This window comes from Eurosta solidaginis, chromosome 1 (assembly GCF_040869045.1).
Source record: "Eurosta solidaginis isolate ZX-2024a chromosome 1, ASM4086904v1, whole genome shotgun sequence".
Lineage (NCBI taxonomy): Eukaryota > Metazoa > Arthropoda > Insecta > Diptera > Tephritidae > Eurosta > Eurosta solidaginis.
This window is the reverse complement of record NC_090319.1, coordinates 273,900,037-273,923,407: the sequence shown is the minus strand read 5'-3', so window position 1 is coordinate 273,923,407 and position 23,371 is coordinate 273,900,037. Positions and strand designations below refer to the sequence as shown.

Sequence of the window (23,371 nt, the reverse complement as noted above, 5' to 3'; positions counted from 1 at the left end):
TCAAGGTACTTGCTGTTATATTATAATTTTATACCTTTCCTATAAACTTTAACATGAGCGTATTTCACTTTACATTTACAGATGTCTATTGATGGACACGGTGCTAAAATTTAATCCCGATTTCCAGCCCGGCGTTTTATAGACCTGCCATCTTTTTCTGCTTAATTGCTATCGAATAGTCTTTTGAAAACGATAATTTCATACAAGCTCTTGCTCGATATCGATATGAGTTTACATGAGAAGTTAACTCTGAGTAAAAAAGAGAACTTGACCTTCTACGAGTGAGCCTTATAGATATTCAAAGGGGTGTTAAGTTTTAATTTGAAAACTTTTTAATTCTACCATTACAAATTTAGTTTTTCTTTTCACTGTGCTTGTTTAGACAATATTAATCAGCTTAAAGCGTGGTATGCACATCATATGGAAGCGCTCAATATAAAATACGTAATTACTCTCTGTTCTCTATAAAGACTTCCATGTCGATTCTATTTGTTTTAATGTTATATCAGCTGGTAAAGTAACCAGACCAAAGAGCACAGGAGCAGCCTAACTTTCGTAATGTCGTTCGCACACTCTTACAAATCCTTCCGATGCAAATCATTTTAAAGTCACTCTCGTGTACTGCGGTGTTTTCTGGGTACATCTCTTATATATAAATCCCAGCCAACCATCACATCCGTACTTTCCAGCGAAGTCCACACAGTGCAACTGAAGCACTCGCTGGGCCGAAAGCTCCCCCTTCTAGGAGGATGCTAAAAGCGTACGCAGGCGATTCGACGAAGGACTCGTTAAACTCACGGCGAATGCAGATGATGTTTCAATATTGTGACGAATATTAGCATCACTAATTGATTCACATCACTAATATGATACTAAAGCGCCAAATACACGACACGAACATTTCCGCGAACATTCCGCAATCTTGTTCGCAGCTTTGGCCATACACCATACGAACTTTTGGCCGAACATTAGTTCTCTTTCAGACAGCGATGAATACGGACAACAATTGTGCTGCAGCAATATTGCTCGCTGTGGCAATTAAGCGTAAAAAAAAGAGAGAAGATCGCAAAAAAAGAATTTGGTGCAAAGAATGGTTTAAAAAACGAGCAGTTCTTGGACAAAGTGAGCTTATTAAAGAACTGTAATTCACGTCACAAAATGATTTTAAAAATTACATTCGTATGAGCAAGGCAACATTTGACCAACTTTTATAAAAAATTTTTTAATTTTTCGATTAAAGTCGCATAATCATTATTCTTTTTAATTCTATTACAATAATCTTTGCTTTTTACTTGCCACAATGATGGCAAAGATTTATACATTTGAATAAATTCACTCAGAAATTTTTTATTGTCTATTTTACTTTTCCGCGCACGTCTGTTCCGTTCAGAAATTACTACGATTATGAGCTATTTCGCCATACACGCACGAACAGTTCGCGCAAATATTCGCCAAAAATTAAAATATTTTGATTTTTGGCGAACATTTGCGCGAACTGGCAAACACCACCATACACGACAGAAAAGGTCGCAGAAACATGACATAACGGGAATGTTCGCGGAAATGTGAGCAGCTTTGGCCATACACCATACGAACTTTTGGCCGAACATTAGTTCTCTTTCAGACAGCGATGAATACGGACAAAAATTGTGCTGCAGCAATATTGCTCGCTGTGGCAATTAAGCGTAAAAAAAAGAGAGAAGATCGCAAAAAAAGAATTTGGTGCAAAGAATGGTTTAAAAAACGAGCAGTTCTTGGACAAAGTGAGCTTATTAAAGAACTGGGATTCACATCACAAAATGATTTTAAAAATTACGTTCGTATGAGCAAGGCAACATTTGACCAACTTTTACAAAAAATTTTGCCACTCATAACGAAACGGGGTACAATAATGAGAGAAGCGATTCCCCCTCATCACCGCCTTGCTTTAACTTTGCGCTTTGAAGACTTAAAATTTTTGACAGCAATTGCGCCCCAAACGATTGGGAAAATAGTTACAGAGAGTCGCATAATCAGTATTCTTTTTAATTCTATTACAATAATCTTTGCTTTTTACTTGTCACAATGATAGCAAAGATTTATACATTTGAATAAATTCACTCAGAAATTTTTTATTGTCCATTTTACTTTTCCGCGCACGTCTGTTCCGTTCAGAAATTACTACGATTATGAGCTATTTCGCCATACACGCACGAACAGTTCGCGCAAATGTTCGCCAAAAATTAAAATATTTTGGTTTTTGGCGAACATTTGCGCGAACTGGCAAACACCACCATACACGACAGAAAAGGTCGCAGGAACATGACATAACGGGAATGTTCGCGGAAATGTTCGTGTCGTGTATTTGGCGCTTAAGTAAATAAAGGCACAACAACAATAAAGTAAGCTGCCACTCTTGTGTACATCAAATCAATCATCATTTACTCACATACTCACATTTACTTACATACAAGCAAGGAAGATACTCCCAAACGCATGTCATCATCAGCCGAAGTAGTACTCACATTAACACACGCATATGGATAAACTACAAATATACATGTACATATATAGATGGTAACCAAGCATGAATTTCGAGAAGTTACTAGACCTTAGGAGAAATGGGTGGACGAGACAACAGAGTATAAAAGCAGCGAAAGCTGAGTAGTAAGCAGCAGTTTGATTTAAACACGCAATTAGTGGTGAAGTAAGAGTTGTTGTGAAGTACTCTCAAAGTAGTCTAATAAAGACCATTTTGCATTATTGAATATTGGAGTTATTTATTCCAGAGTTTAGCGATTCGAACGTTAGCAGAAGGTTGCAAATAGGCGGAATTTCACTAAATTCGTTACAATATTTATAAGTGGCGAATTCCCGCCAATAATTAGCTCTCTGATTCTCTCGCTTCGCGATATACATTTCGGGGCATATGATGTCGTGTTGAGGACACCGGATTGTACACACGAAACTATATGGTTCAAAATTTTACTAAGTCACAGCAGCTTAAACACAGTAAAATATAGTTGGAAATCAATTTGAACAGTAAGTTGTCGGGGAAGCTTGTGGTATGGAGGAGTGCCTGAAGAAAACCTCCACGACACTATATATGGGAAACATAAACTGTGCTACGGAGTCCTTGTTGGGTGGACATTCATGCAAAGAAGAGCTTATGCGTACTCGGTGACGTCCATATATGAAATGGATGCAAGATTTTCGCATGATCAACTGCAATGTGGTAAAGTTTATGACAAGTCTATTGGCCTAAGACCAACAAAATTTGTACTCTTAAATTGGGATTGGTCAGTGATGAAAGAGCTACGAGCGCTGGCTTCAGTATGAAACGCTGCATTCGCCACAGGCTTCAGGTATTAGGACTTGCAGAATTGTTCGTTCTAAAAGTAGCAACCCTCCATCCTATGCAGTTTCTATTGTTTGCGCACACGAAATATTTGTTTTATAGCTTAAATCCTGGTTCTTGATGGAGCCTTTCCGTTTCTCTGGTAAGATCATGGCGACATAAAATATACAAAGTTTAACCCTAAAACACATTTCTTCTTCTTGTAGCGACAAAGACACTCCTCGAAGGTTTTGGGAAGTATTCTTGATGATAATAATTCTTTTCTGGGCATTTAGCCGATACATTCCGTAAATTTACACCATTAAGTTACTAGCCCGACCATCTCTGGGATGATTTGAAATGACCACGTCGAACCTTCTAGGTTTTGCCTACAGTAAAGACATTCCAAGCTCGTTCGCGGATGGCGTTCAAAAAAACAGTTGTTTGGTGGGGACGAGCCGAAATTCGAGGCCCAGCTGTGAGGGTTTACCTCTTGCCGTAAATTAACTGTAATATTAAGATTGCAAGACACCGAGGGATGACCTTATACACCATTTTTAAAATAGTTTAAAGGAAGGGTGCAGAGGACGGCTTGTCATAGGTGCATATGGGAATGCACATCATAGCGTATGGGGAGGGGACGATATTAATGATAGAGGTGAGCCTCTTTTTTGTTACATACTACAGAGTAGTCTGCAGGTGGCCAACAGGGGTAGCGTGCCTACATATGCTGGTCCTACGTCAAGCAATGTGCTTGATATCACATTGAGCTCTGAGCAGTATTTATCGGGATATGAACGGAGAGTCCTTGACAGGCCATCAATCTCAGACCAAGCATATATCAGCTTCAGAATCCCCCTAAAGAGGCTAGAGAAGCCGAAAACCTTTAGAAACCCTAGGGAAACGGACTGGTACACATATCAGAAATGAGTATCAAGAAGATTGGGGCAGCCTAAAGAAGTTGCCACCGTAGAGGAGTTGGAGGAGTGCAACAACTTCTTATCAAAGGCGCTGACAACTGCTTACAACAGAGCTTGTCCTCTGAGAAGACTCAAGGGAAAGCAAAGCCACCATGGTGGAGTAAGGAGCTGAATCTTCTTGGAGGGCAGATAAAGAAGATCTTTAAGCTGGCAAACGTTGCGGAAAGCGACGAGTGCTGGGACGAATACAGAGATCTGTTGAGGATCTATAAACGGAAAATCAACAGGTCAAAGCGGGGTTCATGGGAGAATTTCTGTGCCGACATAGAAAGCTCCAGCGAAACGGTGAGACTGAGGAAAGTCCTATCTAAAGGAGCTGCACTCCAGGGATCGAGAAAAATGGACTACGGGGAATGGTCACACAATAGTGAAGAATCCCTTGAGGCACAACTTAACAAAAGAAAGAAGAAGATGCGGAAAAGTTATGTAACCACGTCTACAGTCCTAATATGGAGCGAGAGGTACCAGAATTGATGACAAATACCAAAATTGAATGTGCATTAAAAATGTTTGCTATGTTCAAATCTCCGGGCCCAGATGGGATATTCCCTGCTATGCTGCAGATGGCCGGTGGAACGATTATAGAATGGCTAAGAATAATCTTTGAGGTTTGCATAAAACTGAACCACGTCCCGCAATCTTGGAGAACGGCGCGAGTAGTCTGCATACCGAAAGCGGGATAGGATAGGATAGGTTAGGTGGTAGCTGCCCTGATAAGGATAGCTCACTTGGACAACACGAAGGTCCGTTGTGATACCACATACACCAAAAATAACGGTGACCTAGATCCAGCTACTTAGAGAATCGTTGGGTAGCAACGATAAAGCTCCGAATGATACCGATCTCAACTTTGGATATATCCTCGGGAGATCCAAGTGAGTCGCGACCGAAGTACTTTCGCCTAATTCTGGCAAAAGCTGGACAATCAAGCATAAAGTGATTTGGTGATTCCACCTCATCATCCTCCATACAGCTGCAGCAGGATGGAGTTTCCAGTATATTGAGACGTACCGCATGGATACCCATGGGACAGTGCCCTGTCAAAACCCCAATGACCATTGATAGGTGAGCCTTAGTGAACCCAATTATTTCAGCAGACCTCCTGCCATCCACTTTCGGCCAGAAAGATCTTGCTACCCTGCAAGACGTGGTATCCGCCCAACGTTTGCTGAGCTGATTCGAGGCCCAGCTATGGAGGAGCAATCCACAGGTGGCCAGCGGGATCCCGAAGTCCCTACAGCCATCTTCATCCGGTTCAGTTGTACCGATGCGGGCTAAGAGATCCGCTTGACAGTTACCCGGGATATCACTATGGCCCGGGACCCAGATAATCTTAATTGTAAAATAATTCGATGCAATCGCAAGCGAGGTCAGGCACTCCCAGACCACCCTCGATCGCACTGTAGTTGAGCTCAAGGCCTTGATAGCCGATTGGCTATCAGAGTAGATGTTAAATTCCCTAACCGTGGTAGCACTGGATAGCGTTCCATCCACCGCATCCTTAATCGCAGCAATTTCCGCTTGGAATACACTGCAGTGATCAGCCAACTTAAACTTGCGGCTTAAATTTAGCTCTTGACAAAAGACCCCCCCACCAACCTTTCCATCCAGCTTTGACCCATCCGTGAACAAGTTAACCGGTCCCATGCCCCAGATAATTCCTCTTCCCCAATCCTCTCTCTCTGGAATAACTGGGGTGAAGGTTGTATAGGGAGCTGTTATCGGCATACAGTAGTCCGTTCTGTCCGGGATGAAGTCGAAACTGGTAAGAAGGCTAGAGTGTCCGCGGTCAGAAAGTCTATATCCCATATCACGAAGCCTGACCAACGACCTTGCCGCGGCCGCCTTTCCCGCAATATCTACTGGGTATATGTTCAGCATGACGTTCAGTGCCAAGGTAGGCGTTGTTCTGAGAGCGCCACTGATACCGATCAGCGCCGTCCGTTGCACTGACACTAACATTTTGGAGGTGCTCGCCGTGTCCAGTGCTTTCCACCAGACCAGCACCCCATATAGCAGAATCGGTTTGACCACCATCTCATAAAGCCAGTGTACTATTCTTGGCGAGACCGAAAGCGGGAAAAGCCAGTCATCTGCACCCGAAAAACTAGAGACCTATTTGTTTGACATCTTTTCTACTCATAACCCTAGACAGATTAATAAATGTGTATATAAAATCAAAAATGAACGAGGAATTATTCTCTTCAGCACAACATGCTTACACCAAAGGCAAGTCAGTCGATACTGCATTAACCGCCAACGCGGAAAAAACCGATCTAGTATTATTTACTAGAAAGAAAAGGTCCCTTATTGGACTAATCCTAAACTTGGAGGGGTAACTCTGCAAGAAAAATATAGTTCAACGTATCTAGGAGATATACTAGATAGTAAGTTGTCGTGGAAACTTCACGTGAAAGAGAGAGCGAAGAAAGCCCCCGCGGCTCTGTATGCGTGCAAGAGGATGCTAGGATGCACGAGGGGCCTATCACCCAAACTCTCTCATTGGGTATTTACGGCAATTGTCAAACCCATACTTTACTATGGGGTTCTTGTTTGGTGGATAGCCACATAAAAAAGTACGTATACCAAAAAACTTGAGAGGGTATACAGAGTATCTATGGTTAGCATAACGGGAGCCTTAAAAACTACCCCGACAGCAGCATTGCATGCCATTCTACACGTCCCGCCTACAGACCTAACGGCCAAAAACGTCGCTTTAGCAACTGCAACAAGGCTTAAGGCCTCGGGGCAACTTCAGAGCAGACCTTATGGCCACTTCAGTATAGCGCCATCTAATATCGGACAAATGGAATATATGGTCCCGTGCCGTTTACTGTGTCGACCCAAAAATAATTAGATCCTAAAGGCTGCCAGATTACTGCAGCTTTTTTCAGGCGGAAATTATAGCAGTGAAGAAAGCAGCATAAATTCTGGAGGAAGCGTGCTTAAGCTGCAGTCGCGTCAATATATATATTGATAGTCAGGCTGCGATTAAGGCAATAATCTCAAACAATTCTTCATCAAGAAGTGTTCTAGAATGCAAAGAAGCATTGGAAAAACTTCACTTAGGCAGGACCATACATCTTTATTGGGTTCCCGGTCATAAAAGGATAGAAGGTAACAAAAAGGCCGATGGTTTGGCAAAGGAGGGTGCAACACTCGCTGAGTCGACGATAGACGTCCCAATCCGCTTGGGAAAAATCAAAAGGAGACTGGAGTTCCATATTATCCATTAAGAAGGAAAGGCGTGGACAAAAGCGCGGGAATGCAAAATTTTTAAGATCATGTGCAAAGCCTACGATATTAGACTCACAAAGTGGCTCATATCTCTGAAGAGAGATGGGTATACTGACTGGACACTGCCTTCTGGCGTCACATGCTTATAAGTTAGGCCTCGTCAGAAACAGCAAGTGCGGGAAGTGTGTGTTGCATGAAGAAACGGTTGAGTACGTTCTGTGTTCCTGTCCTGCGCTCCTGAGAATACGGCCGTATATGGCCTATACTTCCTGGAACGCTTTTTGGAGAATAATTCCGAATCAGTTTCAAGCTTGAATTTACTTGCGCATATTACGATCCTGGAACATTAGAGTGAAGAATCGGGTATATTTCGTTTTATACCAAAACTTTAGTCCTTCGCAGGTTCTGTACCATAATAACAGCCACCATCTAAGTCGATATAAGTTGTTTTGTGAACACTACCTACTAAGTAAACAATAACAATGATATTTCGGGCCGGTGTACCTTCGAGGAGAATAAGACCAAGCTTCCCTTCCAATTTTGAATATGCTGCTGTTTCATTTTCCCTACAAACTCCCAGGCAGGGGTTTGGCAAATGCTCCGAGTGTATTTATGCTATGAAAATATTCACAGTAAAAATTTGTCTGCCTTGCAGCTGTGGGTCGGAGTCAGCATTAAACATGCAGGGCCCGCCAATTTGTAGAAAAAATTAAATGGAATACGGCAAATTGGAAGAGAAGGTCGGCCTAAATCTTCGCGGAAGTAAATCGCGAGAAGGTTTTATATTTGCTTGTATCATTGTTCTTTTATTGAATTCAAATTAAATGTTGTATCATAAACTGTGAACGTTTTATGAAAACCTTTGTACACCTGCTTTGGTTGCATTACTTTTTATTTCGGTTGTCAAGATTTGTGATAACAGATGCAATGTACATAGAAATATACTAGGAGCAATATACATCTGAGAAGGTTTCGACCGAGCTTCTCTTTCAACTTACTTCGAGTTATTTGAATTTTTCCTCCAAATTGGGGGAATGGACCCTACATGTTTTATGCTAACTCCGAAGAGCATCTGTAAGCATATTGTTACGAATATTAGCAAAACTAAGGAGCGCTGCCAGCTCTAAGCAATGCTAAGCAGTGACGTGAATGCACATCAATAATTCAATCATCATGTATCTACATATACGAAACAATAACTTCGTCTAAATATATGTACCATGTACGTATACGAGCAGCGGAGAGTCAATGCACAAATACATGCATATATCTGAGATACTCATATAAGTATGCAATGAGAAAAACTATAAAATTGTGCAACTGAGAAGTTTCAGAGCTGCTGAACTAGTAGATTCTGGAAGCGACTTGAAGATGCGAATGTTAAAATCAAAGAGTATAAAAGGCGACAGATGTAGAGGTGCTGTAATTCAGTTTGATTTGAGCTATCAAGCAGTTACAACTAAGACGATATCTAGCGAGCAGTATTATTTCGAAAGTCAGTTTCGTTATTAATCTATTCGTTGCACAGTTTGAGTGTTGTTGTGAAGTATTTTAATAAAGGCCATTTTTCCATTATTCAATATTGGAGTTATTTATTCAACAGTTTAGCGATACGAACCTAGCAAAAGGGCAAATAAGAGGATTTGCGGCAAATTCGTTACAATATTAATTTTTGCTGAGAAGCTTTTGATGGCAGAAATACACTAAGAGTCCGTCCGTCCGTCCGTCCGTTAACACGATAACTTGAGTAAATATTGAGATATCTTCACCAAATTTGGTACACAAGCTTATCTGGACCCAGAATATATTGGTATTGAAAACGAGAGAAATTGGATGATAACCACGCCCACTTTTTATATATATAACATTTTGGAAAACACAAAAAACCTGATTATTCAGTTAATAATACACCTAGAATGTTGAAATTTGACATGTGGACTGATATTGAGACTCTTGCTAAAAATTTGAGAAATTTCTTTTAAATGGGCGTGGCATCGCTTTGAAGAAAAATTAACGAAATCGGTTAAGGACCACGCCCACTTTTATATAAAAGATTTTTAAAGGGGTCGTGGACGAATAAAATAAGCTATATCTTTGCAAAAAAGAGCTTTATATCAATGGTATTTCATTTCCCAAGTGGATTTATAACAATAAATAGGAAAAACTTCAAATTTTAAAAAATGGGCGTTTCACCGCCCTTTTATGACTAAGCAATTTTCTATGTTTCGGGAGACATAACTCGAAGACAAATTAACATATCGTAATGAAATTGTGTACACATATTTTTCTTATAGCAGAAAATATTTTTAGTAAAAATGGACGGGATCGGTTAAAGACCACGGCAACTTAGATATAAAACAAGTTTAAAAGGGTCGTAGACTAGAATAATAAGCTATAACTTGGCAAAAAATAGTTTTGAATCAATGATATTTCACTTATCAAGTTTTATTGTAAGAGGAAATGGGGAGGCATTTCTTTTTTAAACGGGCGGTGCCACGTGTTATGTAAAAAAGTAATTTTTCTGAAATGAAATGTACAATTGAAGCTCACACTGAGTATATAATATTCGGTTACACCCGAACTTAGACACCTTTACTTGTTTTTCAGTTTCTTCAGTAACGTTGTTTGAGTAGATCAGTGGTGAACTCGAGAGCTTCCATGTACTTTGTTTTTGCAAATCGATGGCCTAATGTCAAAATCGTACTGCGCCGGAAGTTGTATCAAATCATATTAAAAAAAGTACAAATCAGCTCTCATCGTGCTCCCACCTTGTATAAAGCAACCAGTCAATCAGTTTTAGCTTTTTTTATTGGAAGTTGGGGTAGCGCAATACCATCAAGTGACCTAATAAAACCAGGCTAATCCTGGTCATGTGTCCGCACCCCGTGGGACCGCCTTTAGGCATAGCGTCGCGGAGGGGAAAGGCGATTTAGTCGCCTCTACTTCGTATGTGGATTTCTCTGCACTCCCTTTCAGCATGCATCAATTGCGTCATAACTATGAAGGCCATCTTACTCACAGTATTCCAACAATCTATTTGTCCGCACATTCGGGGAACTGAATTCATAATGGAGGGCTCCTCTCCAAAACTCGGTTTACATAGAGTCTCTCGTCGTGAAAACGAGACCAGTGAAACATTACACGTGTTCTGCGCTTTCCAATTCGGAGGGACAGTGTGGACAGAAAGGATCCTCCTCTATTCCACGCTTATGTAGATATTCTTTGAAGCCGCCATCCCCCCTCAATATCTGTGTGAGGTGGTAATTTATTTCGCCGTGTTTTCGCTCGCACCATTCCGCTATATTCCGAACTAGCTTTTCTTAGCATCTTCAGGTGGTCGGCTAGTTCCAATACCATTCAGATAGGCCATTTCACCTGAGATTAGATCTACTGGAATTTTCCTGGATAAAACACGGATCGCGTCGTCGGACACCGCCCGATAAGCACATGCTATTCGTATAGCAGTAATACGGTAGGCTGCTATTATATCTTTTTGGTGGACCATTTTAGATCCGTGCCATACTGTTGCTGCATATAATATTTTCGAGCTGGTTACGTTGGATAATAGCTGACGGGGGCTTCGCCTGGCCCGCCGATATTGATCATTATCAGTTTTAGCTAGTACTTGGCGCAGGAAACATACCATGCCGGGTTTCTATGCTCAAACATTCTCCATATTAACACATACTAACTACAACAAAAAATTGCGTTTGTGTTCGAAACTATGCGAGGTCGAGTTCGGTTTTAACTAAAACTGGGTCGAACAGACGAACTTTTTCAAAGAGTATTTTTTGAGCTCAAAAGCTGCCAACCTGCAAAAAAAAACAAACCGTAACTTTGGCACATGACAATATACGAAATATGTATTGTGCAAGGAATAAAATAGGCAAAGAAAGCAATTGGGATAAGTTTACAGTAACTAAGGCATGACGTCGCTGAATGCGTTTGTAACAGCTCAACCATCGTAGGAGTGCGGGTTTGAATCCCACTCCTGGGAGTAAAGGCTTTGAAGAGATTTTCCGCTCTGATGTCACATTCTTTAAATTTTTCGCAAATTATTAAATAAAACGTTGTTGTTAAGCGGCTCGTGGTTGATGTGTGATGACAATATTTAAGCACGGTATCCATATCACAAGAAATGAAAAATTTCATACAAAATTATGCTCAGGAAATGCCAAAGAAAAACTCCGTTTTTCAAGTAGCTTCCACCTCTCAAGAAAATTCATACGATATCTGCTACTTTTTTTTTGGATTGAAGATTAACCGAACGTGTACAGGGGAGCCCTGGTTTATATATGTGCGTCTCATTATTTCTTGAGCAAAGACCCTGTAAGAACACAGTCGGTTAAATGGCAGGGATAACAGTGTATTTAATTTTTTAACGGAATTAGTAGTTCTGTTTGAGAACAAGTGTTCTCTTTCTCTTTTTTAGTGTATTATCTTTAACTTAAGTGAATTCAATTCGAATATATTAATTTGTGCTGTATTGATGTTGTAACGATAAGGGCACTTGCATAATAGTTCCCCTTTGAGGAGTGTTATCGATTTTGATGGTCCTTTGCCGGATATAGATCCGTCACGTTCCGGTAAAAAGCTTCATTAGGTCCGACTATCTCGGGAACGATTTAGTATAGCCACATTGAACCTTCTAAGCCATCCCGCATATTTGCAACAAGAATCGCCTGGCGTAAGTGAGCTTCACAATTGGTTCACGGAAGCTATAAATTGCGCTTATGAACCCCTTAAATCCCTGAATTTCGTGTCTTCCGGGGAAGTGACGCCGCTTTATAAACAACAGAGAGATACAAGAAATTTCAGAATTACTTTGCTGTGTTTATTGAGCATGAATACTGGATGTGCGGTGCATTGATCGAAATTAAAAAAAAAATACAACATAATAGGGGGACTCATGTAACCGTATAAATGCCTTATAAAGTGTGTAAACGTATAAATTTATCTAGTGCGTAAACGAGCTGTCAAATTTTGTATGAAAAATCATTTACACAATTTGTATAAACTTACGTGCACATTTCATTGTGTAAACGCGGTAAACTCAAAGGAATGCAACCTTGCAGACATTACAGCAGGCATTTTCATCAGAAATCTCCAACATCAGCAAGTAAAGACGTTTTAGTTTTTATTTTTCACTTAATCTTGGCATTTTTTAATTTGTATAACAATCAAAAAAAAATTTGTTTGCCATAATACAGCTGATAAACAATCAAGTTTATCAAGAGTATTACTAGGTGCGTTCATATAACCGCGTGTGTAAATGGATATAATTTTACACCCTATAAGTTTATATGCTTTCATGAGTCCCCCTAATGGGCCGTAGCAGACGAACCCCATTGAAAACAAACTCTTCAATACATTAAATAAACAGTAGTAATGAAAAAAAATGTGGATTGTACTCAATACAAGAAAAGTTTTTCTTATCGACGGACAACTGTTTTAAATAATGGCTTCCTCATTTTAAGTATCTATTTGAAAATATTTGGGCTCGTTGAAAAGTTTCGTATTGCATACAGAAAAAGTACATACCTCGCAAAGACAGAGCGGTAATATTTTACGATAAACTGACTCCTACCCCACCTTCGGCAATGTCTCATGAGTGTTTTCAAATAAAATCAAGTAAAGGTGCCTAGGTTCGGGTGTAACCGAAAATTATATACTCAGCTGAGAGCCGTAACTAAAGCAGTAGAAACACTAGAAAAAAATAGCTTAAACTGCAACTGCGTCAACCAAGCAACAATCAAGGTACTAATCTCGCTTAGCACAGCATCTAAAAGTGTCTAGAAAAAATCGAGATAGGGAGAAGCATACATATTATGTATGTCCCAACGCTTATGCGAAAAGATGGGAGTGAAAAAGTAGACGAGTTAGAGGGGCGAATCCCTCGATGCTTGATCCGTAGACATCCCGATATGATTAGACGAGATCAAGAGAAGTCGAGAGTTGCACATGTCTAACCAAGCGGTAAAGGCGTGGATCCAGGCGCGGGGCTAAGAGGGACTCTTACAACTTTAGACTAAAAAAGTTACTCCCAGCATAAAAAAAAGAAGACTAAAAACTCATGGCGGGTAATCTGACTGGACACTGCGTTCTGGCGTCAGATGCTTGGTCAATGTGCGGGTTGGAAAAGGAACGATCGAGCACGTTTTTTTATCTTGTCCTGCGCTTGCCAGGTTAAGAAAGATTCTAGTATCTAACAAGAGGAAAAATTCATTTTATAACATAAGCCCTAGTTTTTTATACGGTTGCTTTTTTATACTGAACTCATTCAGTCTATTTAAGGTCCCCACGAACCAGCCAGTTCAACCTTACCGAACCTAACTAGCTGAGAGCTCTTTTCAATTAAAATACTGTGACCAATATTAGCAACACTATGGCATACTATCATCTCTAAGCTGATACTAAGCAGTCACTGGTATGTACATAAAAAAATTAATTATTATGTCTACACATATATACGTACAAGCAGCGGAGAGAAACGCACAAACACATGCATATATCTGAGACAGTGATGATAATCATGGTACATTTGTACTTTTTTTGGTACATTTTGATTCCCGAAAGTACGTTGGTATTACATTGACATATTTAGTACATTTTTGTAAAATACAGCACTACACTTCGAGTCCTTTGCAAATCAGCAAATGTATTTGTTGCAATTCTTCATTTCTGGGCGGACTTGTTCATATCAAACGACGTGCGTGCTCTGAAGCTCATATTCCAGCTGAAAATTTAGCCAAAACTACACCGAAAGTTCTAGAGTACGTTGACAATAAATTTACAAGCAATTCAGTAAGCCAAGCTGCAAAGAGCTTTGAGTTAAAGTTAAGATGTTTTGTTGCCGAGCACAATTTGCCATTTGCAATTTTGATCATTTAAATATGCTTATGAAAAATAGCATAACTGATTCTAAAATTGCATCAATAGAATTAAAACACAGAAAATAATAACTCAAATAACAGAGCCAGAAAATTATAAATCCATAATTGCATTTTGTCAGAAGAATTATTACTCTCTAATAACCGATGAAACGACTAATATATGTACATATCTATATCAAAAAATGTGGCAGTTTCGATTCGAATTTTTGATAAAAAGTGCATTGAGAGATTTTTAGATTTGATACTTTTGACCGATAGTAGCGCGGAGGGTATTTTCAATGCAATTATTAAATGGTTGAAAGACAATTAAATACCACTTGAAAATATGATTGGTTTCACTGCCGACAATTGCTCGGTTATGATGGGAGCAAAAAGCGGAATGCAAACAAGGCTGAAGCAAGTTGTTCCAAATCTGCATGTTAATGGATATTGTTCAATGGCCGCTTGTGATGCATTTGCCAATAAAATTGATAAATTTTTAAATGACGTAAACTATCATTTTTGTAACACTCCCCTTAGGAGGGCAGATTTTTAGAGTTTTCAAGAACATTTCGTCATAGATAGAATTCTTGAGCAATGGGATGCCCTCAAGTAATACCTTAATCTTTACGTATTTGAAAATTAAAGTAGTAATCAAAATATTAATCGTATATCTGAAAATTTTCAAACTGCTATTTATAAAGTATATTTTACATTTCCTTCTTATATTTTAAATGAAATAAATAATGTGAATATAGAAATGCAGTCTGAAGATATTCGCATACATTTACTTCTTCCCAAATTAAAAGGTTTAGTTTATCAAATGGAGAGAAATTTTATAAAAAAATCTTATTTAGACTCCAGTCCTATTTGGATGTTAAATATTGATTCAGACGAAAATCACTTATCCCCAGACGAAGTTTACTGCGGTGTTAATGTGTATATTATTCTATCAAACAACCTTTTAGAAAAAGATGACGTACACATATTTAAAAGATGTGCTAAATAATTTTATATACAATTTTGTAGTACTTTATTAAAGAAAGTAAATTTGAATGCTAAAACTTTGTTGCGGGGGGCAAAGCTTTCACCAGAAAGTATTTTAAGCGGTGAAACAAATAATATTGTGCCTTTAGTTATGGACTTGTTTCCGAAATCTGAATTTGATATAATAGAGGAATTAATTCTGAGTTTAGAGCTTCAGCAGAGCATGAGAGAGAAATGTTTCTGCATTTTTTAAATATTAATTTTATGTTCCTTACTGGTACTCAATAAAGAAATATTTATATATGTACATACTTGTACGCTTTAATCGATAAACTCCATTTATTATTTTTACTGGAAATGGATTTCTTCATAAATCATATTTCCCTGTTATACTACCTTTAATTTGTGTTAGGAAGTTTCCTGACTAAAAACAGTTTTTGGATAAAGAAGCAAATTCGCATCCGAAGACTTTTGGTGCATTTTTTTGGATGATTTGGTACATTTTTTTTCCTCGTTTGGTACAAATAGTCTCACAAAAGTATGCAATCATCAGTCACATACATGCGCATATGGCTATGCGAGAAGCTATAATCGTGCATCTGGAGTTTATAGCTTGTAAACAAGTAGTAAATTCTAGAAAAAGAAACGGGTAGAAGTATGCGAACGAGACATCAGAGAGTATGAAAGGAATTAATGCTGAGTAATCAGTAATCAGTTTGATTTAAGCACGCTATTGTGTGCGAAGTATAAGTGTTATTGTGAGTATAAGTGTTATTGTGAAGTACTTTCAAAGTAGCCTAATAAAGACCATCTTGCATTATTGAATATTGGAGTTATTTGTTCAACAGTTTAGCGATTCGAACGTTAGCAGAAGATTTGGAATAAGCAGAATTTCACTAAATTCCGAAGATTTCGAATACAACAAGGACATGGCAAAGTGGAGTGAATTGGGGATCCAGCAACTGAAGAAGGAGTTGGAGAGCTGTGGATTGAATACAACCGGCAATAAACTCGAACTTCAGGCACGACTACGAGAGGCGATGGGAGCAGAAGGAATTATTGTGGAAGAGCCAGAGATTAAAATGGAGGAGAAGCTAGAGACTCCGAATCCATTGACACTAACGCGATACTAGCAGTGTTGAAGCAAATGTCGTCACAAATGTCATCACAATTGGAATCCCAGGAGAACCGTATAACATCCAAGATTGGAACCCAGGAAAGACAAATGTCATCTCAACTGGAAGAACAGAAGACATATATGGCATCCCAACTGGAATCGCAAGAGACACGAAATGTCGTCACAAATAACATTCAGGATGGAATCACAGGAGGCACGTATATCCGAAATGTCGGGACAAATTTCAGCACAGGTATGATCGCAGATCTCTGCACAACTGGAAACCCGAAAAAATAATGATTTTGTAAATATTTCCCAGAGTTGCTTTTTATAACAAGCGTAATCAGTTTACCGAGTTTCGTGGTGACAACTTAAAGGGTTTTTGTTGTCAATAACATTTGAAAAAATTGTTTTGTCAAAAGGGGTTGCTGTCACGCCTTTTATTTTTAAAATTCCAAAAAATTTTTTAAATGGGCGCTATTTCAAACTACATACGCAATTTGGTTATAATATGTGCCAAGGAACCCATATAAAAAAATTTAATATTTTTACTTAAGTTATGGTATTTACAGACAAACGAACGGACCAACATGACTAAATGAATTTCTTTTTTGACCCTAAACATTTTGTTATACGAAAGTTTATATCTATCGCGATTAGTTTATGCTGTTACAAGCTACCGTTATATCAACATAGTTAATATACTCTATGAGCTTTGCACAGCTGATTATAAAAAATGGAATTTATAAAAAATTTAGTTACGTGGTTAACACAGAAACGCGAATGACCGTATGACATGGGCCATAGAATACTTATCAACTTAAAAATTTTTGGTTATTTATCTTGCATATATACAGAGCCCCTATTTGAAATAGTTGATAATACTATTCTAGTATTTGACTATTAACAATGTCTGCTAATACATTTAAAGTTGTTGTGTTATTTCTTCTAGCAACATTTTGTTCAGCTCAAGAATTTGCCAGCTCCGTAACAACTGTAAGTACGCAATTAATTTACACACATGGTTAATTTTAACCTTATATATGTATATCTGTCTGCTACATTTTTTTTTTTTTAGGAGTCATTAGTAGGACAACATGGCTATCCTTTGGAGACGCATGAAGTTCAAACTTCTGATGGCTACATTTTGACAATGTATCGCATTCCTTATTCACCGAAACTGAAAAATAGCGCCAGCCAACGTCCAGTTGCTTTAGTTATGCATGGTTTCCTTTGCGCTTCCAGTATTTGGTTCCTTAATGGTCCAGATGAAAGTCTTCCCTATATGCTTTCTAATGCCGGCTATGATGTTTGGTTGCCCAATGCAAGAGGTACTAGATATTCACGAAAACATGTCACATTGAGTTCCGATTCTGAAGATTTTTGGAAATTTGATTGGCATGAAATCGGTGTTTATGATCAACCCGCATTGATTGATTATGCACTCAATGTAACCGGTGAAGATCAACTTTACTTTATTGGACATTCAGAAGGTACAACAGCCTTCTTTGTGATGGGTTCATTATTTCCAAGCATGTTAGATCGCATACGTTCAGCACATCTTTTGGCGCCGGTTGCTTATATGATTAATACGAAAAGTTCTCTATTTGTTGTTGGTGGTAGTTTGTTGGTTGAACCAAGTCCATTCATAAATACATTCCCTAATACTGAACTTTTTGCCAGCTCCAGATCGTTTGAGTTAATTACAACTGAGATGTGTAAAGACGGCTCAATGACACAAAACGTATGCACCAATCTATTTCTCGATGCTTTTGGTCTTGACTCGCCATATCATAATAATGTAAGTATCAAATTTGAATTATATCCGTACTTTAACATATATATAACACAATTCCTTTCTGTTTTTCTAGACAAAGATGCCAGAACTTTTCGCTGTTTATCCATCCGGTGCTTCAATCAATCAATATCAACACTTTGCTCAATTATACTTCTCGGGCAAATTTCGTCAGTTCGACTATGGAGTAGAAAAAAATTTGGAAGTATATGGTACAACAGAGCCACCGGATTACAATCTCGAAAATTTGGATGTGCCAATGTATGCATATTACAGTGACAATGATTATTTAGCCGAACTCTCGGATTCAAATCGACTGTTTATTCGTTTGAAAACCTTGAAACGCGCCTATCGAGTACCCGAAACTCAATGGAATCATTTTGATTTCGTTACCGGAAAGGGTGTTGGCGATGTTGTATACAAAGTACTACTGGAGGATATGGCGAAGGCATAAATGATTGATAAAAAGTCAAATGAACTAGTTATGTCTTTTTTTGTAAAAACTTTCAACAAAAAAGAAGAAAAAGTTGGCGTTACATAAAAATGTTAACGTGAGAATAAAAGTGGTACCTTTACATTTGGGAGCCAAAAATCCTATATAGTTCCGAAGCTTGACAAAGTAAAATGTAACTTTCAATATCACAAATTTATAGACCCAGCTACCGCACCGAGGGTCCTGCGTTCAACTCCCGGGAAAAGTAATAAATATATTATAATCGGGGTCGCCCCTCGGCAGTGATTTGCCAAGCAGTCCGAATGTATTTCTGCCATGAAAAGATTCTCAGTGAAAGAGCGAAGATATTACTAATTTCCATCACTATAGCTTAACCCGTTGTTAAGATATCTCTACCTAAAGTCGACGCAAAACTATTCTAAAGGGTTTAAATAGGCGTCACCACACCCACTTTTAAATTTACTAAATGCGTATTTTTACTCGTCCTTATGAGATAGTCCCTCTAAATTTTAACATTGCAGCTTGATAATTTACGGAGATATCACTTTGTTTGCTTCAGAAAACGCGTTTCTGTATTTTTATATAGATAGCGGGCGTGGTCATCCACCGATTTTCTGAATTTTACCCAGAGTGAATAAGCTTAGATACCAAATTTCATCACTGTATCTTTAACCATTTTCATGTATCGATACCGTAAACTGATCAAACCCCTTTTAATAAGTGGAGGTTGCCACGCCCATTTTTAAATTTGTTAATGCAGATCCAGTCAGCTCTATATAGGGAACAAGTTTGCCAATTTAATTTGCTACTGGAATATGAAATAACTTTATTTGTAGAAAAAATATGATACATAAAAAGGGGCGTGTCTATATTCCGTATATGCCCTTAATAGTGAGAACACTACTCGTGGTAAGAAGATTATGTGTGCCGAATTTCAGTATGATGCCTTTATTCAAGTGAATAGTATTGCAAAAATACATGAGAGGATTACTCTTAGGACGGGTAGCCTGACGGATGACGATTTGAATGATTAAAATCATCAGCCCTAGTAAATGACCCTGGGTGAAATCATCAGCCCTAGTTTGGAGATCTCAAAAAGATTTGAAGATATCACTGATGGGTACACAATCCCAGACAGGCATAACCTTTAACAAGGGGTGCCAATCTTGTTTAACTTTTACAAATCGAAGCTTCTTTTCCATCACAATGAGTTACGATTATGTCCCACGACGTTGACTGCACGAAAATAACAGCGCGTTCCGGCCCATCCATAGCTATGCTATGAAATAAGCGACTATCTCCCCAGTCTTTCCAGTTTACCTCGCAAAATCTGACACCGTCACACACCAAATCCTGGGCAACCTTATTTACAACGTGGACATAGCAAATGTCGACCAAATTGGACATACAGAACAATACGTTCGATCACAATCAGCATTTTTGCGAGCATACATCCGAAGTTGTACCTAAGGTCCAGACCCGTAACAAAATCCTTAAGTCTCTTGCCGGTAGCACTTGGGGCAAAGATAAAGAAACGCTCATAACCATTTATAAATCGTTTGGCCGGCCAGTTGTATGCTACGCGTCCCCAATATGGTCACCGAGCCCAAAAGAAACGCACTGGCAGAAACTGCAGGCCCGTCAAAACACCGCACTCAGAACTGCCAAGGAATGTCTTCTGATGTCTCCAGAACATTATCTACACAGTGAGGGCGAGCGTACTTCCCATAAAGGAGAGCAATGAAATGCTAAACAAACAAAAAAGCCCCGCCTCCCAGGAAATTAACACGTAATCTCTATAAGGATTATGAAGAAATCCGACAGCTAAGGACTTAGCCCGGAACTTGCAGTTGGGGAAAGCAGCCTCCCGCGCGTCACTCTAGCTCAACTTCGATCTGGGTACTATATAAGGTTAAACATACCCAATGTATGTATGTATAGCTTGTAATGTGTCTCCATATGAAACTAACCATCTTTTCAATTGCCATGTGGAACCAACCCCTCTAACACCCTTATCTCTGTAGTGCAACCATGTTAAAAACGCAATTTTTCTCGTACTACCATTAGAGGATATTGATGACAATTTTTGAGTGGTCACGTCTATTGGATGGGGCGAAGCACTGCTACAACAGCAACAACAACAACATAGACATAACATCTGTTTGTACAATATGGGCCTGATACAAAAGGGGTTGTGACTTAGACCTAGTTTGCCTATAACAAGATTATCTTCATTATCATACTTGACTCCTAATCTTTAGTTATATAACTAGATTATGAAAAAAGTTTAGGGATGACGACTTTTTTCCTAGTCCTAGAACCATCTTTAGGGTATCAACTCCAAACAGTTAATAATCTAGTTTCTAGGGATGGGACATATATGAACACCTATGTAAGCTATCGTGAGTTTATTGTCTATTAGTGTATGTGTAAACGTGGTCTTAGGCGTTTCCTTTGTTTGATCAATTTGAATCAGGGTTCTGTATTCCATAGCAGAATTGTGCTCTCATTACGTATGCGAAAGGGCTATCACTTTCAAATTTTGAAGACCAATGATTTAAATACATTTAGCTCAAACTTAAGCGCTGTTGGTATGAGTGTGGCTGACCAATATACCACTCTACATCCTTTTAGCACCAGTTCAGAAGTATTCGTTAAGCCTGTACTAAAAAAATTTGGCTTTGCGTGACTGCCTCCCTTTTTTCTGCAGGGTAGGCAAGGCGTGAAGAGAGCCCTCTAGAAAAAATAAAAGTTACGCTGAATTTATTCGAGGAAAGACCCTTACCTTTTTGCACAAGTGTCATATAGAACAGAGCATAATGTTCATTTTCCTTATTTGATCCCAAATAATTCCCTAATCAGGTTACTTAAAAGATCTATTCTTGCATATTTGTAGCATAAACATTGGGAGCCGAACGACACTTGGGCCGTGATTGATGCAACTTTACTCTCACACCTGCTCTGAGAGAGCACAAGTCAACCCGAGGGAATGCACGAGCAATGGGAGCATATCTTTTAAGCACTACATATCGCCGCCGAAGAAAAAATTGGTTACCAACGAACACGCAAAAACAACTGGTACGATGAAGAATGCCGCGTTGCAACTCAAAGAAAAGACGCTGCCTACAAGGCTACGTTAAAAGCGAACGCGCGCCCCAGCGGCTTAGGGGGCTTAGACTATATCCGCAGTAGGTATGCCTGTCACAAACCTGAAACAAGAAGAAAAAAGCACAGACAGAAAGGCGTGAGTGGGAGGAAGATGAGCTGCTAGCCACCGGGAATAACGCCCGTGAATTTAACCAAAAAGCTCGGCGAAAGACAGAAGGTTTTAAGTACGTTGCAAAAACCCGATGTCTAGAGGGTCCTTATACTATGACGGAACACTTCCCCACGCTCCTGAATGGGAATCGTGATAAAAAGCCCAGGGAAGATGATGACCCGGCCAGGCCAAAAAAAGGGAGATCCTGCAAACTGCGCCAACTAACGTGTAATTACCCTTCGTAGTACCGCATATAACATCATATCAAGCGTTCTGTGCAAAAGATTGAAGCCCATCATGAATCGGCTCTTTGGACCTTATCGGTGCGGCTTCAGACCTGCTAAATCTACTATCGACCCGATTTTTACTATCTGCCAAATCTTGGAAAAAAACCCGAAAAATCATTGATACACATCATCCTTTGCCGATTTTTAAGACGCCCTCGCATGTTGTTGTTGTTGTTGTAGCAGTGCTTCGCCCCATCCAATAGGTGCGACCAATCACAAATTGTCATCAGTGTCCTCTAACGGGAGTCCAAGGAAACTTGCAGTTTCAACAGGGTTGGACCATAATGAGAGGGGTGTTAGAGGCGTTGGTTCCACATTACAATTAAAGAGATGGTTGGTGTCATGTGGGGACACATTGCAAGCGGGGCATACATTTTGTATGTCGGGGTTGGTAAGAGTTTCAGATATAAGTTGAGCTAGAGTGACTCGCGTTTCCCTCGGGAGTGTGCGTTTCCCTTCCGCAAGTTTTGGGTACTGTTCTTTGAGAACTGGATTCACCGGGCAATTCCTCGCATAAAGGCCCGACGCCTGTTTGTGGAGTTCACTGAGGACCTGCTTGTGTTTTTTTTTGCTTCATATGGCTGAGTTATTAGGTGCCGCGTTTCCTCATAATGCTTACGGAGATGACTCCTTAAGCCCCTGGGCGGTGTTGGCTCATCAATCAGATGTCTGTTGGGATGCCCACGTTTCTGGGTATTCAACAGGAACTGTTTGGTTAGCATCTCATTTCTCTCCCTGATGGGGAGTATTCTCGCATCTACATATGGTGTTCTGGGGACATAAGAAGACAGCCTGTGGCGGTTCTGAGAGCAGTATTTTGGCAGGCCTGTAGCTTCTTCCAGCGTGTAGTTTTTAGGGTTGGCGACCATATAGGGGACGCGTAGCATGCAATCGGCTGGCCAATTGCTTTGTAAGTGGTAACGACCGTTCTTTTGCCTTTTCCCCAAGTACTGCAAGCAAGAGATTTGAGGATTTTATTACGGCTCTGGATTTTCGGTACAATTGCGGCTGCGTGCTCACCAAAATGTAGATCCTGATCAAACTTCACACCCAAGATTTTGGGGTGT

General features: G+C 39.4%; 2 protein-coding genes across 2 annotated transcripts in view; both read left to right on the top strand.

Annotated features, from left to right (window-relative positions):
* Afti (aftiphilin) overlaps window positions 1-23,371 on the top strand; it is a 142,388-nt gene that overhangs the window by 101,929 nt on the left and 17,088 nt on the right. The gene's annotated exons all lie outside the window — the stretch shown is intronic.
* LOC137243182 (lipase 3-like) lies at window positions 17,109-18,879 on the top strand. The gene is made up of 3 exons (XM_067770544.1): window positions 17,109-17,505; window positions 17,588-18,310; window positions 18,381-18,879. The coding sequence occupies exons 1-3, from the start codon at window positions 17,419-17,421 to the stop codon at window positions 18,756-18,758; spliced, it is 1,188 nt and encodes a 395-aa protein (XP_067626645.1). The 5' UTR covers window positions 17,109-17,418; the 3' UTR covers window positions 18,759-18,879.